This window comes from Neoarius graeffei, chromosome 11 (genome assembly GCF_027579695.1).
Source record: "Neoarius graeffei isolate fNeoGra1 chromosome 11, fNeoGra1.pri, whole genome shotgun sequence".
Lineage (NCBI taxonomy): Eukaryota > Metazoa > Chordata > Actinopteri > Siluriformes > Ariidae > Neoarius > Neoarius graeffei.
This window is the reverse complement of record NC_083579.1, coordinates 18,940,200-18,957,496: the sequence shown is the minus strand read 5'-3', so window position 1 is coordinate 18,957,496 and position 17,297 is coordinate 18,940,200. Positions and strand designations below refer to the sequence as shown.

General features: G+C 43.2%; 1 protein-coding gene across 3 annotated transcripts; it reads right to left on the bottom strand.

Annotated features, from left to right (window-relative positions):
* Nucleotides 1-322: 322 nt before the first annotated feature.
* LOC132893778 (uncharacterized) lies at nt 323-16,798 on the bottom strand. Of its 3 annotated transcripts, none has more exons than XM_060932912.1 (5): nt 16,756-16,798; nt 12,273-12,544; nt 7,955-8,518; nt 2,248-2,391; nt 323-1,126 (listed from the first exon to the last, which is right to left on the bottom strand). In XM_060932912.1, exons 2-5 carry the CDS (start codon nt 12,459-12,461, stop codon nt 1,034-1,036), a joined length of 990 nt encoding a protein of 329 aa, XP_060788895.1. In that variant the 5' UTR covers nt 12,462-12,544; nt 16,756-16,798; the 3' UTR covers nt 323-1,033. The 3 variants fall into 3 exon arrangements, with proteins under 3 accessions (XP_060788895.1, XP_060788897.1, XP_060788896.1); XM_060932914.1 differs by having other exon boundaries at nt 7,955-8,515; XM_060932913.1 differs by having other exon boundaries at nt 12,273-12,475; nt 16,756-16,772.
* Nucleotides 16,799-17,297: the final 499 nt, after the last annotated feature.

The following is a 17,297-nucleotide window of genomic DNA, read 5'->3' as shown; positions in this document are numbered from 1 at the left end:
GTCGTCTGACATTGTCCGCAGCTAGCCTATACTTTATAAATACAGTTTGATCGCAGCTGACTAATGTTGGCATGTGATTCTGAATGCGTTGGGCCAGCACTTTTGCATATATTTTAAGATCTGCATTTAATAAACTGAGTGGTCTATAACTACTGCAGTCCTTGTCTTTCTTTAAGATTAAAGATATCAGGGCTATATCAGGGTTCTTGCAGGTTTCAGTAAGTTAAATTTAAGACCTTTTTAAGACTTTTTGAGACCATTATGCGTAAAAATTTAAGACCAACACGACGCATTACTAGAAACATTCAAATTATCCCAGATATTCTCAAAACATTCCATTTATTGATTCAGTTATAGAAAAATATCAAATAAACTCATAAAACAGATAAAGTACTTATGGATTGGTGATAACAGAACTTCCTGACATCCATATTTGCAACACAACACTAGTAGGCTATATACATCCTAACCCTACATATGTCCGAGTTCATCCCCTTTAGCACCGATCTCAGTTTCAAGGGCTTTCAGTTCAGCAAGTTTGTCTTTGTATGCCCTTCTCAGGGCATTGGACTTGGAAAGAAGCTGAGCCATCTTGGAGCCAGCCTTGCTCTCAGCTTCTTCTGCAAGTGCATCTGCTTCCCTGGCAAGACAGGGAGACACATCTAAGCTTGTCTTCCTTTTCTTCAAGTCCTCCACAGACTGCTCAGCCAGTTTTCTTTTCTGGCTCTGGGATTCCTTTTCTTTTCTGATGTGCTCCTGATCGAGAAAGAATATTTTGACCGGGCTGCACCCACAGATGCCATTAGTTCCTTGGTGAGGGGAACCTGAGTGACACCCCCATGCATTGCAACAAAGTCACATATGAGCCTCTGTGCAACAATTGTGTCCTCTTGCACGTTTTCGGTCTCCACCTCCTTGTTGACAGAAAAACCCCTTTCAACAGAGGTCTGGCCATGTGAAAGCAGCAATAACTTCTGGCAAAAATCCCAAGCAGCAGGGTAGGGATGGCTTAATCTCTCAAGCAGGAAGGTGTCTAAGCGTCTTTCAAATGGTTGGAAGGCAATAAATTCTTCATTCCTTGCCTCAACACACAGGAAAGATTCAAATTGTTGGACGATGGCATCCCCTACAACAAAGTGCAAGAAAATAAGGTCAGTCAAATATGCAGTCATGACTGAAAATATTGGCACTTCTGTCTTGTTTTCTCTGCATTTTTGTATTTTACCAAAACCAATTGTATTTAACCAAAAAACAATTGTAAATATGTAGGGGTGGCAATATTTTTGCCCATGGTTGTAAATCACTGTGTTACAGTAGGTAAAGACTATCTCTAAATGTCTGCAATAACAACAAATTCCTATGTATAACATGATGGAACTTATTCAATGCATCTGAGCCACTGCACACAGAACAGGTACAGGACCATCAGAAGAGGGAATGACAAAAGTAAAACATCCATGCCCAACTAATACCCTGAAAGGACATAGGAAAAGTGTTAAATGTCTGCAAATAATGTTCTGAATAAAGTCCAATTAAAAAATTCAACAAAGTATAGTTGAGCATGGTATTCAAACTTTGGATCATAACCCCTTCCAAAACTACTCCTACCAGCAGGTACACCTCCTGTCAGGTGCTTGCTCTTCAGGAATGTCTGGACAAGAGCCTTCATCTGATTTTTGCATCTGTCTGGGTCCCTGAACATGAGAGACGGGTCCAGACACTCCATCTGCCTAACTGTTGCATATTTCAAGGGGCTCTTCTCCTGTGCTTTTCTTACGATGTTTGCATACAATCCCTTCTAAATTCAAGGACCCTTAGTTCTGCACTTTTACTGTCCTGGACAATAAAAGAGTCACATCAGTAACATCAAAATGGAGTTTAATTACCACATGGCATGAAGTCAAAGCGTTGGCCAATTATGTAACTTCATGCAATGAGGTCATACAATTTCTTATTTGCTGTGCGTCACATGATCTATGTGAACCTACACTTCATTATAGGGAATCACTATCCAAAATGCATTGCTTTAAAGGAGAAAGGAATAAAAAATATAGGTTCCATATTGGTCTGTACGCACAACCTTGGAAATGCACAGAATAGAAAAAAAACCTCTTCAGTTATACATTTTATAAGCAGTCCAGTATTTTCAAATAAAATCAAACAGTTCACAACTTTGTTTAGTATGCTTAGCAAAATTATACTTGCAGCGTACATACTGATCATAATTAATAAACAAAACTATGATACCTTGACTGCTGTCTCAGCACCCAAGCCGATATCAGTCTTGTGGGGAAGGAGGAGCAAGGTCTTGTTGGACAAATCAAGCTTGGTGAGCTGAAGGGGAGTGATGTACTGGAGGACCTCTCTCTTCACACAGCGTCTCAATAGACTCTGTCAGTAAGCAAAAGTACCATTAGCCCATTTAATTTCCTTTTATTTTGCACACAATCACATCATAATTCTAATCTAATTCATTAGGATTTTGTGAATTTAAGACTGCAATTATCCTGGAAATACATTAGGAGACTAACCCTACAACTTTTACATGCGATCCCCAAAATGTGACAAATACCGTATTTTTCGGGCAATAAGGCGCACCGGATTATATGGCGCACTGTGAATTAACGTGTCTATGTTCACACATAAGGCACACCGGATTGTAAGGCGCATTAAGCAAAACAACACAGTCTGGTAAATCAAACTTTATTCCACTCAGTTGTAACAACAAATACCTGCTGTTCTCTGTTCAATAACCCACTGTTCAATTTTGTCCTCTAACTGTGGCCATCTTGCTTTGTTCCCGCGGAAGCTCTGTTTGGTCTTCTTTACTTGCCGCAATTCATCTTCTTGTTTCCTCCACTTCCATCGTTTGAGTAGGGTGCGCACATCCAAAAACTCTTTGCAGGTGCCAGACAAAAATGTCAGACAATAAAAGAAAATAGGTCTGCACACTGCTGGATACGCTCCAAAAATAAACTTTATTTAATTAAAACAAGCAACGTTTCGATCACCCTGGATCTTCATCAGGCATAAAACGTTGCTTGTTTTAATTAAATAAAGTTTATTTTTTGGAGCGTATCCAGCAGTGTGCAGACCTATTTTCTTTTTTTTATCCTCCACTTCCATACCATTGATTCATTGATGTTGAATTCTTTCGCGGTTGCTTCATTCCAATGTTCTGCTGCGTAGCTGATAGCTTGGAGTTTGAAACTTGCTTCGTAAGCATGCCTCTTAACAGGTGCCATTTTGGGGGTCCTTTTACGTACACACAAATGTACTGTAATATAATGTTGAAGCACAGTACGTATTACGTATAAAAAGTGGCGGGGGTAAGCGTACTAAATACTGTTCTCTGATTGGTTTACTGTTGCTAGTGTGTACTCTGGGCCCAGGCTGCCTTACATGAATATGCACTTCTAGTTTAGACATTAGGCAAGGCAAGGCAAGTTTATTTATATAGCACATTTCATACACAGTGGCAGTTCAATGTGCTTTACAGAAGTAAAAGCAGAACAGTAAACAATAGAAAACAAAATTACATAAAATAATTGGGGAAGAAAAATAATAAGAATTAAACAATAGTAGAAATGAAATTAATAAAATGAAATAAAGTTAATCAGCCTCGAGATTAATTATTATTATGGGTTTAACTCATAATGCGCGCTCTTCCCGTGGTTCTTCCACGAGGATCACCAAAAATCATCCCGCAGACAAAATCTACAAGGATCACAAATATCACATAAAGCGCGCTCTTCCCGTGGCTCTTCCACGAGGATCACCAAAAATCGTCCCGCAGACACAATCTACGAGGATCACCAAATAAAATCGTCCCGCAGACAAAATCTACGAGGATCACCAAAAATCATCCCGCAGACAAAATCTACGAGGATCACAGTAACAAAGAATTAAAGTAAAAGTAAAATCATTAAAATCCAAGATTAAAAAGAAATTAAAATAAAGAAAGTAAAATCATTAAAATCAAAATTAAAAGAAATTATGTTAAAGGAAATTAATTACTTAGGTAAAAATTAATCAAGTGAAAGCATCTGAAAACAGCTTTGTCTTGAGGCTGGATTTAAAACTAACAACAGTAGGAGCATTTTTGATATCATCTGGAAGTTGGTTCCAAAGCTTAGCAGCATAGCAACTAAAGGCTGCTTCACCACACTTCGTTTTGACAGCTGGTATTACTAGCAAGTTTTTCTCTTGTGATCTTAGAGACCTAGTTGGTGCATATAATTGAAACATAACATTACAGTCAGGCAGTCTTGCAGACTGCTCAGGGGTCCTGTTACGGGGCCGATCAGGTAGTATGGTACACAGCGTACCGTAATGCTCCGAATATCCATTGAGCAGAGCGGCTTCGTTGCTTACCAAAGTCGTACTTAAACTCGTCTCGTCTTCATCCGCTTATCCAGGGCTGGGTCGCAGAGGCAGCAGTCTGAGCATGGAAGCCCAAACTTCCCTTTCCCCAGACACCTCGACCAGCTCCTCGGGAAGAACACCGAGGAGTTCCCAGGCCAGACAAGAGACACAGTCCCTCCAGCGTGTCCTGGGTCTTCTCCTGGGGGGACATGCCTGGAACACCTCCCCAGGGAGGCGTCCAGGAGGCATCCGAAAGAGATGCCCGAGCCACCACAGCTGATTCCTCTCAATGTGGAGGAGCAGCAGCTCTACTCCAAGCTCCTCCTGAGTGACTGTGCTTCTCACCTTATCTCTAAGGGAGCACCCAGCCACCCTGCGAAGGAAACTCATTTCGGCCACTTGTATCCGCGATCTTGTTCTTTCGGTCATTACCCAAAGCTCATGACCATAGGTGAGAGTCGGAACGTAGATCGACCAGTAAATCGAGAGCTTCGCCTTTTGGCTCAGCTCCTTCTTCACCACAACGGACTGGTAAAGCGACCGCATCACTGCGGAGGCTGCACCGAGCTGCCTGTCAACCTCATGCTCTATCCTTCCCTCACTCGTGAACAAGATCCTGAGATACTTAAACTCCTCCACTTGAGGCAGGACTTCACCAACCTGGAGAGGGCAAGCCATCCTTTTCCGGTCGAGAACCATGGCCTCGGACTTGGAGGTGCTGATTCTCATCCCAGCCGCTTCACACTCGGCTGCAAACCACCCCAGTGCATGTTGAAGGTCCTGGTTTGAAGAAGCCAACAGGACAACATCATCTGCAAAAAGCAGAGATGAAATCCTGTGGTTCCCAAACAGGATTCCTTCCGGCCCCTGGCTGCGCCTAGAAATTCTGTCCATAAAAATTATGAACAGAACCGGTGACAAAGGGCAGCCCTGCCAGAGTTCAACATGCACTGGGAACATGTCTGACTTACTGCCGGCAATGCGAACCAGACTCCTGCTCCATTCATACAGGACAGCCCTTAGCAAAGAGCCCCAAACCCCATACTCCCGAAGCACCCCCCACAGAATACCACGAGGGACACGGTCGAATGCCTTCTCCAGATCCACAAAGCATATGTGGACTGGTTGGGCAAACTCCCATGAACCCTCAAGCACCCTACGAAGGGTATAGAGCTGGTCCAGTGTTCCGCGACCAGGACGAAAACCGCATTGTTCCTCCTGGATCCGAGGTTCGACTATCGGCCGAATTCTCCTCTCCAGTACCCTGGAGTAAACCTTTCCTGGGAGGCTGAGAAGTGTGATTCCCCTATAATTGGAGCACACTCCAACTTTCTTAAAAAGAGGGACCACCACCCCAGTCTGCCACTCCAGAGGCACTGTCCCTGACTGCCACGCGATGTTGCAGAGGCGTGTCAGCCAAGACAGCCCCACAACATCCAGAGACTTGAGATACTCAGGGCGGATCTCATCCACCCCCGGTGCCTTGCCACCGAGGAGCTTGCAAACCACCTCAGTGACTTCGGCTTGGGTAATGGACGAGTCCTCATCTTACGCCTCCTCAATGGAAGACATGACGGTGGGATTGAGGAGATCCTCAACGTATTCCTTCCACCGCCTGACAATGTCCCCAGTCGAGGTCAACAGCTCCCCACCCGCACTGTAAACAGTGTTGGCAGAGTACTGCTTCCCCCTCCTGAGGCGCCGGACGGTTTGCCAGAATTTCTTCGAGGCCGACCGATAGTCCTTCTCCATGACCTCCCCGAACTCTTCCCAGTTCTGAGTTTTTGCCTCCGCAACTGCCCGAGCTGCGGCACACCTGGCCTGCTTATACCTGTCAGCTGCCTCAGGAGTCCCGGAGGTCAACATGGCCCGATAGGACTCCTTCTTCAGCTTGACGGCATCCCTTACTTCCGGTGTCCACCACCGGGTTCGGGGATTGCTGCCACGACAGGCACCGGAGACCTTGCGGCCACAGCTCCGACCAGCTGCGTCTACAATGGAGGTAGAGAACATGGTCCACTCAGACTCAATGTCCCCCGCCTCCCTTGGAAGCTGGGAGAAGCTCTCCCGGAGGTGGGAGTTAAAGACCTCCCCGACAGAGTGCTTGGCCAGACGTTCCCAGCAGACCCTCACCATATGTTTGGGCCTGCCAGGTCTGTCTGGCTTCCTCCTCCGCCAGCGGCTCCAACTCACCACCAGGTGGTGATCAGTTGACAGCTCAGCCCCTCTCTTCACCCGAGTGTCCAAGACATAGGGCCGGAGATCAGATGAAACGACAACAAAGTCGATCATTGACCTCTGACCTAAGGTGTCCTGGTGCCACGTGCACTTATGAACACCCCTATGCTCGAACATGGTGTTCGTTATGGACAAACCGTGACTAGCACAGAAGTCCAATAACAAAACACCACTCGATTTCAGATCGGGGAGGCTGTTCCTCCCAACCACGCCCCTCCAGGTGTCACTGTTGTCGCCCACGTGAGCATTGAAGTCCCCCAGTAGAACAATGGAGTCCCCAGTCTGAGCACCTCTCAATACCTCTTCCAGGGACTCCAAGAAGGCCAGATACTGCTATTCGGCCCGTAGGCACAAACAGCAGCAAGAGCCCTCTCCCCAGTCCGAAGGCGCAGAGAGGCGACCCTCTCGTTCACTGGGGTAAACTCCAACACAAGGCGGCTGAGCTGGGGAGCTATAAGCAAGCCCACACCAGCCCACCGCCGCTCACCATGGCCAACTCCAGAAAAGTGGAGAGTCCAGCCCCTCTCGAGGAGCTGGGTTCCAGAGCCCAAGCTGTGCGTGGAGGTGAGCCCGACTATCTCTAGCCGGTACCTCTCAACCTCCCGCACAAGCTCAGGCTCCCCCCCCAAGTGAAGTGACATTCCATGTCCAAACAGCTAGCCGCTGCGTTCGGAGATCAGGTCGTCGAGGCCCCTGCCTTCAACTGCCGCCCAATCCACACTGCACCGGCCCCCTACAGCTACCTCTGTGGGTGGTGAACCCACAGGAGGTCGGGCCCACGTCACTGCTTCAGGCTGAGCCCAGCCGGGCCCCGTGGGCAAAGGCCCGGCCACCAAGCGCTCGCATAGAGCCCCAACCCCGGGCTTGGCTCCAGGGTGGGGGCCCGGCTGCGCCATACCGGGCGACGTCATGGTCCTTGATTGATTATTCTCCATAAGGGTTTTGGTGAACTGCTCTTGGTCTGGCCTGTCACCTAGGACCTGTCTGCCTTGGGAAACCCTAACAGGGGCATAATGCCCCCGACAACATAGCTCCTAGGATCATTCAAGCACACAAACCCCTCCACCACAATAAGGTGGCAGTACTTAAACATTTCGACAAATTTTTGAGCTCATTGTACCACATAAAATCGGTCAGTAAGCACAACAAGTAATCATACATAAGGCGCGCTGGATTATAAAGCGCACTGTCAATTTTTGAGAAAATTTAAGGATTTTAAGTGCGCCTTATAGTCCCAAAAATACAGTACTTTGTTATTTTGGATAAAAGCCTCACAGATGCATTAATAAACAAATACAATGAGAAGCTCATTCCAACAAATCATAATATGCATATACAGTAAAATAGTTACCTTGATCAACTCAGCTAAATCTTTGGCAAGGAATGGCATCATAGGTTCATCGGTCTGGTATTTCTTCATGAATGGGTGGAAGGTCCTGGCCACAGTCATGAAAAAGTGCATCTTTGCAGTCATAAGTGGATCCTTAATGGCTGCCTCGATGGTGTCAAAAGATGACATCTTGGGGTTTGGGAGCTGTTTCTTGTGCACAGCATCCATATACAGCATGAGAGATGGCCAGACTTCCAGAGCCTGTTCAATAACTGGGAGATTTTCAAGCCACCTGTGGCCACAAAATGGCTTGGGAAACCATGTAGATTTTGTGACTTGTTCGTAGTCCTCCCTCCTTGCAGGAACGTTATGGAAAAGAGTGTGCATGGCCTTTAAAATTTTATCCACATTCCACATCGAAAATCCAGCCTTGAAGGAGTTATGAAGTGTGTGGAGTCCGCAGCTGCCTACGGACACCAGTTGTGCATGGTCTTGTTGGAGTAGGTCCAAAAGCTTCCAATTGACATTGGGCCCATCCATGGAGACTGAAATTAGCCTGCTGTGGTCCAATTGATGCAATGCCTCCTTATGGAAAATAAGAAATAAAAAGATTCAAATCAAACATACATTAAACAGCAACCTTGCTTCTATTATGGAGCTGATGCAGCTGATAAAACAGACATTCAACAATGGCTAGTCTACATTACTGAAATAAATTAAAACACAAAATTAACAAATTTTAGAGAGGCTGAGGAGTTTCTCTCCACAGGTGTCATATCAAAACTATTTTAAATTAGCCTATTTGAACCTCCCTCTACATTATCTAGTTAATTAATTAATTATTATCCCAATGGAACCAACATGTCAAATTTGAATGTGAATCTGGAATGCAATAGGCTACTCATTTTCACCCCATGTGTGGACAATATGCCAACTGAAAAATCATTAACGTTAGGCTTTCATTTCCGTAGGGTAGAAAATAGCTGATCACAGGACATGCACATTACAATAGACTATAGCTCATTCAATTTTGTAATGGTATATTCCTCTAGATAGGCGGCACGGTGGTGTAGTGGTTAGCGCTGTCGCCTCACAGCAAGAAGGTCCTGGGTTCGAGCCCCGGGGCCGGCGAGGGCCTTTCTGTGTGGAGTTTGCATGTTCTCCCCGTGTCCGCGTGGGTTTCCTCTGGGTGCTCCAGTTTCCCCCACAGTCCAAAGACATGCAGGTTAGGTTAACTGGTGACTCTAAATTGACCGTAGGTGTGAATGGTTGTCTGTGTCTATGTGTCAGCCCTGTGATGACCTGGCGACTTGTCCAGGGTGTACCCCGCCTTTCGCCCGTAGTCAGCTGGGATAGGCTCCAGCTTGCCTGCGACCCTGTAGAAGGATAAAGCGGCTTGAGATAATGAGAATGAGATGAGATATTCCTCTAGATGGGTAGCCTTTGACATGATGTTCAAATGCAGGTTTAACATTATTTTTATTGCATTAGCCTATCTACTAGGGATGTCCCGATCCGATCACGTGATCGGAAATCGGGCCCGATCACATGGTTTCAGACTCGATCGGAATCGGGCATTGCCTCCCGATCAGGGATCGGATATATATCTATATAATATATTCTCATTTTTAACACATCAATAGCTATGCGTTGGCACAGAGTGAGACCAGACCTCTTGTCTCAACACAGCAACATCAACGCGTGCGGCATGACATCACTTTGTAGCGGAGACGCTATTGGTTATTGGCTGCCTGTTGCCGGCAAAGTTGAACACGGAAGCAGTTCGAAGTGGAAAGCAAAGCATGAGATCATTTTTTTTTTTAGTTGGATGACAAAAGAAACGGGCTCAAACCTGAAAGGGTAGAAATGCTTGTTTTCATCAAGAAAAATGTTCATTTCCTTAATTGAAATTACTGTACACCACTGTGAGATGCGTTCTTAAAAGCAAATTACCGGCACTGTGGCACTTTATTATTTTTTATTTGTTTACATTCCTGCCAGTTATTTTAAGGTTATTTTTTTAAATTTGTTATTTATTGTTCAAACTGCCTCACGTAAGTGCTCTGTTTGCTAACGGAGTTGTTGGATGTTAAAATAAGGTGTTAAATAAAAAATGAGGAACATCCTGGATCCGTTTCTTTCCTCGTCTTTATTTTTTATGGATTATAAGAAGTATCGGATCGGGACTTGGTATCGGCAGATACTCAAAATCAAATGATCGGTATCGGATCGGAGGGCAAAAAAACCTGATCGGGACATCCCTACTATCTACAAATTGCTCAGTAAAAATCCAAGGCCCATAAAGTAGGCCATGACTTACTTCGATGCGCTTCAGTAGGTCCTGCGCTGTCCCATATACTGAGATCCCATGTATCTCGACCACACCTCTCCATTGCTCCAGAAACGAACATGGAAGTCCAGCTGCTTGGATTTGGTGGATGAGTTGAAGCTTTCGTCAAACATCAAGACATACTGTCCGCTAATGGCGTTTATTAGTTCTCTCTTAATGAAGTCCGCTATACCAAATCTTGCTATGTAAGCGATTTTGTTCGGTCCGCACGTAAACGTTTTCGCAATGTTCGAGTCGGGGAACATCGCCTGGGAAAGGTCACTGATATTTTTGTTACTGTTATATGACATATGTCTTATCACTGTGTGGAGAATCCAAAGTACCTCCGATTTTGAGGTCTTGGTGGACCCGAAAGTAGACCGAAGATCATTAGGCCTAGGCCTACTTGACAAAGCTGTAACATTATTGCCCTGGAGTCCGGAGGGGCCAAGCATCAACGATGATGTAGACGGCTGGGATGGGGAACAAAACTGTGTGATGCTTTGACTCTGCTGAAGGCTTTTCATGGCAAGTTGGTGTTTGTCCGCTTTGGCATGAGACTCAAGCGCCTTCACACCCAATGTTCCTAACTGTAATATCTTCTTGCATACTTTGCAGCGAGCTTCATATTTACTGCTGGGGACAGCTTGTAACCAGCTGCAAAACTCACCGTTATCGAGCCAAGTTTTGTTGAACACACACTTCCCCATGTTCTTTGAGACTAATGTAGCCTAGCCTACGTGCTTGACAACCTTGACTTGCTACTGCCCACATTCAGCGGGCAGGTAGCCTAGTGGACAAACTGGGCCATTGCCTACCTGCAGTGATAAAACTACAAATCCCATTGCGTTATCACCACGTAGAAAAATACAACCAACTTATGATTAGTTCTATGGTGTTTAATATTTTATTTTCTGCGGACAACACTTTGCGGGAATGAAAGAATGTAAGTTTAAGACTTGACTAAATAAAATTTAAGACCAAGGACAAAAATATGGGTGTTTTAAAGACTTTTTGAGGCCTTAAATTTAACTTTTTCAATTTAAAGACTTTAAGGACCCTGAGGTGCTCATGGGAGTTGTAGGCGCGTAATATTACATTACAATGCATTTATTATATCATATGCCTTCAGAGAAGACTACAATTTAAATATATTGTCATACCACAGAATAAACCACCCGCCAAAGTGGCTAGTGAGACTAAAGTTATTACCCGTCAAAGCCGAATTTTACCCGCATTTGGTGGGTGCTAATGAAAAGCCCTGACACACACACAAAAAAAACCCTGATAGACCAAGTCTGAAATTGTTTCCATGGTAACATGAAAAATTTTAATTTCTCAGATTCTCATTCTCAGTCTTAAGGGTAGGTTTTGTTTCTGGAGCAGAACTTAAACTATGAGTGGTATGGTCTTGAAAGTTGGTACATGTGCCTTTTGATATGAAGAAATGTGAGAAATTTTAATTTTTAGCTCACCTGGACCAAAGGTCCAGTGGGCTTATGTCATGGGCTGCTGAGGTCAGTGTAAAGAGGTTGGTTTCCTGCAGCAAAACTTGAAAAATGTGACAAATAATATCTTGAAACTTGGTATACAGGGTGGGGGATATAGATGACTCGGTCTTCTCGTTATTTGTGTTTTACAGTGTCCCAACTTTTTGGAATTGGGGTTGTACCATACCCACCTGTCCCAGTGACTCAGTGTCCCACCACGCCAAACAAGAGTACCACAGTGTGATTTTGCCATGAATAATTAGATTATGCAATAAAGAAATATTTGCTTAAGCATTATTCAGGTGTTTCTCATGTTTCTATTATTGACAGGTAAATTTCTACTACACTAGCTAAAAGAAAGGTTATAGGATTGCATTGTGATCAAACTTGTGGTTATACCACTACTCCAATATCATTGGCAAGAAGAAACTGATATTAATTGGAGCTACCTTCATCTAGTAGTAACATTTTGTTACTTAAAAATATGCATTCTTTATAATAAAACACATGACAAACTCACAACCAAGGAGTATCCACCGTTCCCGTCTTCCTCTCCATCGACCAGCTCTCCCTGATAGGATCCAAAGTGTGCACCGACTGGAACAGTCTCCCCCTTATTAAACACTCCCAGGCCTGCGTCAGGAATACTAGACTTCTGGATTTCTAGCCCAAGAGGAAGAGTTTGTCTGGCTCGGTCAGGGACTCCCATGGGAACAGGAGTATCTGGGATGAAAAGGGGCGGGCCATGAACCTCACATTTGTTGAGGAAGAAAGATTTGCAAACTTCACAGTCTGGGAGTAGAGAACACACAATAGGAAGAAATGAGGCCCAAGTGTGTGTATGTATTGTGTGTATATCTAAGACCATATACAGTACATTAGTACTGTATAAAGATTATCCTAACAAAGACTGCCAGAAAAGTTCACTGAGCATCAACTTAAAACTAGAGGTGTGCAGCAGGACTGAGATCACACATGACACAACAAGGTACACAAGTATGAATTTACTTCCTTGTAGATCAGATATGAAGCTTGCAGGGCAAAATAAAACACACATACATACACACATACATACATACATACATATATATATATATATATATATATATGAGAGAGAGAATATTATATATATATATATATAAGGGATGCAAACAACCATGGTCAAAAAAGAGTGAGGTAGCGCGGCGACGCGGACCCCTCCCCCCCCACACACAAAATATCAGTCAGACAACAGTTTCAACAAAACAGAACATTTATTAATTACTATTACTTATTATTAATTCAGTTCCCAATCCATCTTCAGTTCCCCACCCCAAAGTCAGTCCATATTTACTCCTTTTTCTTCCTTTTCTTTGGCACTTCCTGAAGAGCAATGTTTTTGCTTAATTTAGACAGCCTAAGTGACTGTAATGTTGTGGCTAACACGGATGGATGTATGCACCACAAACTCATAACACACACATGGGTTACACATTACCATTTGATCACTCGATGTTCTAAAATGGCAGCTAGTCGGGTGCTAACGGTTAGCATTTTAACTAAGCCAGACAGCAACAAGCTTTAATAAGACCAATTCTTGCACGTATAGAACGGTATTACGGCACTTAAATATTATCTAGGAACAAAAAACAATAGTCATTAACCCATGTAGACACTACGTTGAGAACATACAGTGGTGGGCAAAAGTTTACATACCCCAACAGAATGTTTTGTTTCTTGGCTATTTCTAAGAGAAATTGAATGATAATACACAAAAACCTTTATTTCACTTGTGGTTAATGGTTGGCTGAAGCCATTTATTGTCAAGAAAATGTTAACTCTTTTTAACCCTTTGGTGACTGACCCCTTGAAAATGGTTCCTCCAGGAATGATGATGTTTCAGTTGTCAAGACAACGGAAAAACTAAAATACAAAAACAGAAAGATACGTCACAATGCTCTTGTGCACAAAACAAAATGCTCTTGTATTTGTATTTTAGTTTTTCCGTTGTCTTGACAACTGAAACGTCATGGTTCCTGGAGGAACCATTTTCAAGGGGTCAGTCACCAAAGGGTTAAACCATTATGACAACAAAAAAAACTACACAAATGACCCTGATCAAAAGTTTACATACCCCAATTCTTAACACTGTGTATTTCCCTCTTTAACATCAATAACAGCTTGAAGTCTTTTGTGATAGTTGTCAATGAGTCTCTTTATATTTTCAGATGGTAAAGCTGCCCATTCTTCTTGGCAAAAAGCCTCCAGTTCCTGTAAAGTCTGGGGCTGTCTTGCATGGACTGCACGTTTGAGGTCTCCCCAGAATGGCTCAATAATGTTGAGGTCAGGAGACTGAGATGGCCACTCTAAAACCTTCACTTTATGCTGTTGTAGCCACTGACAAGTTGATTTGGCCTTGTGTTTTGGATCATTGTCGTGCTGGAATGTCCAAGTTCGTCCTATGCGCAGCTTCCGGGCTGAGGCGTGTAGATTTTCCTGCAGTATTTTTTGATAAGTGACTGCATTCATCCTGCCATCAACTCTTACCAAATTTCCAGTGCCTTTGTAGTTCACACATCCCCAAAACAGAGATCCACCACCATGTTTCACTGTGGGAATGGTGTACTTTTCATCATAGGCCTTGTTGATTCCTCGCCAGATGTAGCGTTTAGTGTTGTGCCCAAAAAGTTCAATTTTGGTCTCATCACTCCACACAACTTTTTGCCATAAGGTTTGGGGTGTGTCTCTGTGCAGTCTGGCATATTGTAGACGGGCTTCTTTGTGGCATTTGCGTAGAAGGGGCTTTCTTCTGGCAACTCTTCCATGCAGCCCATTTCTTCTCAAGAGTCTCCTAATTGTACTCTTTGAAACATCCACATCAACTTGTTTCAGAGAATCTCGAAGTTCAACAGATGTTATTTGGGGCTTCTTCTTTACGTCACGCACAATTCTTCTAGCAGTGGTGGGTGAAATTTTTCTTGGTCTACCTGAACGGGCTTTGGTGTCTACAGAGCCCCTGACTTTCCACTTCTTGATTATTGTTTGAACAGTGCTGACTGACATTTTTAATTGCTTTGATATTTTCTTATATCCCTTCCCTGATTTATAAAGTTCAACTACCTTTTCACGCAGGTCCTTTGACAATTCCTTTGATTTTCCCATGGCTCAATCTCAAAGATGACGCGCAGCACTGGATGAGGAATAAAAGGTTCTCTCAAAAGTCCAGCAATTTACTGACTTTTATTTTCACCCACTAATTAGAAGAAAACAGATCACAGGTGAAGGTAGTTGCCTTTAATTGCCATTCAGTCCTGTTTATGTCAAATTGTGTACAGGTTTTCAGGCCAATTCACAGGGGTATGTAAACTTTTGATCAGGGTCATTTAGGTAGTTTTTGTTGTTTTCAAAGAGTAAACGCAGTAATGAATGCAATAAATAGCTTCAGCCAACCATTAACCACAAGTGAAATAAAGGTTTTTGTGTATTATCATTCAATTTCTCTTAGAAATAGGCAAGAAATGAAACATTCTGTTGGGGTATGTAAACTTTTGCCCACCACTGTATACAGTCATCATGCAACTCCTCAAATAACATTACGTTTTTCAGGCGTTTTTTACCCCAAGGATAGGTCATGGCTAATATGGTTAGATGAAGGAGGCTAGGTTACGAGAGACAAAGTTAATATATATATATATATATATATATATATATATATATATATATATATATATATATATATGCACAATTATTTTAACACTTACACTTTGATTGTAGACGAGTAAATGACTTCCACTTCAATGCTGATCGTTTACTCCCAGTCACTGAGGCTCCAAAGAAATACACACTAGTAGATGAAATTCAGCAAGTTGATAAATGAACACACCTATCTGAGGAAAAGCCCGGGAGTCACGTTCCTTAGCAACCAGATTGCCCAGCCATCGGTTCCATCCACTGACAGTGTAGCAGCTAGCAGTTTGTAACGGAACGCCGTTGAATATTATAATAGCAGCCAGCAGCTACACTGTCAATCTTACTATCTCTGCTGTCAATGGTTCCATATATCCACCAGAGGGAACCAAACGTTGTATGGCAGTGGTCACCAACCTTTTTATGCCCGAGATCCCTAACCTCTGCCTAGATGGCAAGCAAGATCTACCCCTTGAAGCATTGACAGAAAAATAAATCCAGACTAGACTGTTTCAAGTTGAGGCTTTTTATTTAGCCTAATTTTAACTGAATAAGATTTTAGACCCTGGTCCAACTTTTTAATTTCTTGTGAGAGCTGACTAAATTACTTAATTTCAGTACAACATACAATGGAAATTAACTATACACAAAAAATATATAGGCCTATATCTGTAGTGAGCAGAATGAATGAACCACCAATGACTCAGATTGTTATTAATATCAACGAATAATATTGTTATGAGAAAGCTGAACTGTTAACATCAGTTGCACTGTCTTGTTTGTATTGTAACACTAAATTAATTAATTTCACAGCAACATAAAATGGAAATTGTCAACTGAAATTACAACACAACAGTGATATCACAAATTGTAACTTAAGTGACAAAATGACAACTTCAATTCAACATGAACTGATTTTCTTTAACCATACATACACAATAAAGACAAATATGAACTTGCAGTGATACTACTACCAGTGACTGCTGTCATGCTACAGAGGTTACAGTTCATCACCCAACTCGAGTCAATGTGATGGCTGTGACTGAACACGGTCAGTGAGTGCCTTATAGTTAGGTTCATATCACGTATCATATTACAGCAGGAACAAGCAGTAGTATCCATGACCTTACGCTTAAAGCTCGACAAAGGAAAAACTTGACAGCAAGCTAATTAGCATGTTAGCGGCTACAGTCGGTACTCGGCACGTTAAAAGTGGGTCAATGTTGTAACGACATAACGCTACTGTACAAGCAATGCTTATTTAACGGTAACAAACTTAAGCCCTATATGTTGAAATTCCTCTCTTATTCGTTCGTTAATTTATCACACAGTCTTACCTCAGTCAACTTCTTCCCTCCTTCTATGGAAATTCAACGTCTCAGACGCGGACACAAGTGGGCGGGGATGCGTTTGATTAAGTCTCCTGATTGGCTGGTTCTTCTTCTTCTTCTTTTGGGTTTACTGGAGGGTTACGCTTAGTTTGCGCATACCTCCACCTACTGGTTCCTGGGAGACTCTGCTACCCTCTACTACTTAAATGCGGGCATATAGCCCTGTTGTTGTTAAATATCTCAGAATTGCCCTTATTTTGGCTTCCCTTCCCAGTACTGCGGCCTGATTAAAGTCAGCTCTACCCTCTCTAAGAAGCTCATCTTTCCAATGTTTCCTTTCCTGCTCATATGCTAGGCATTCAAACAAAACATGTTGGACTGTTTCCTCCTCCAAGGTACAGCCTTCACACTGCCCTGATGCCACTCTTTCAAATCTGAACTGAGTGCTGTTCAGTAAAGAGTGGCCTATCCGTAATCTAGTTATCACCACCTCATCTCTCCTGCTACCACTCACCTTAACTCCTTTCCCCACCTCCCTTTGGATATTG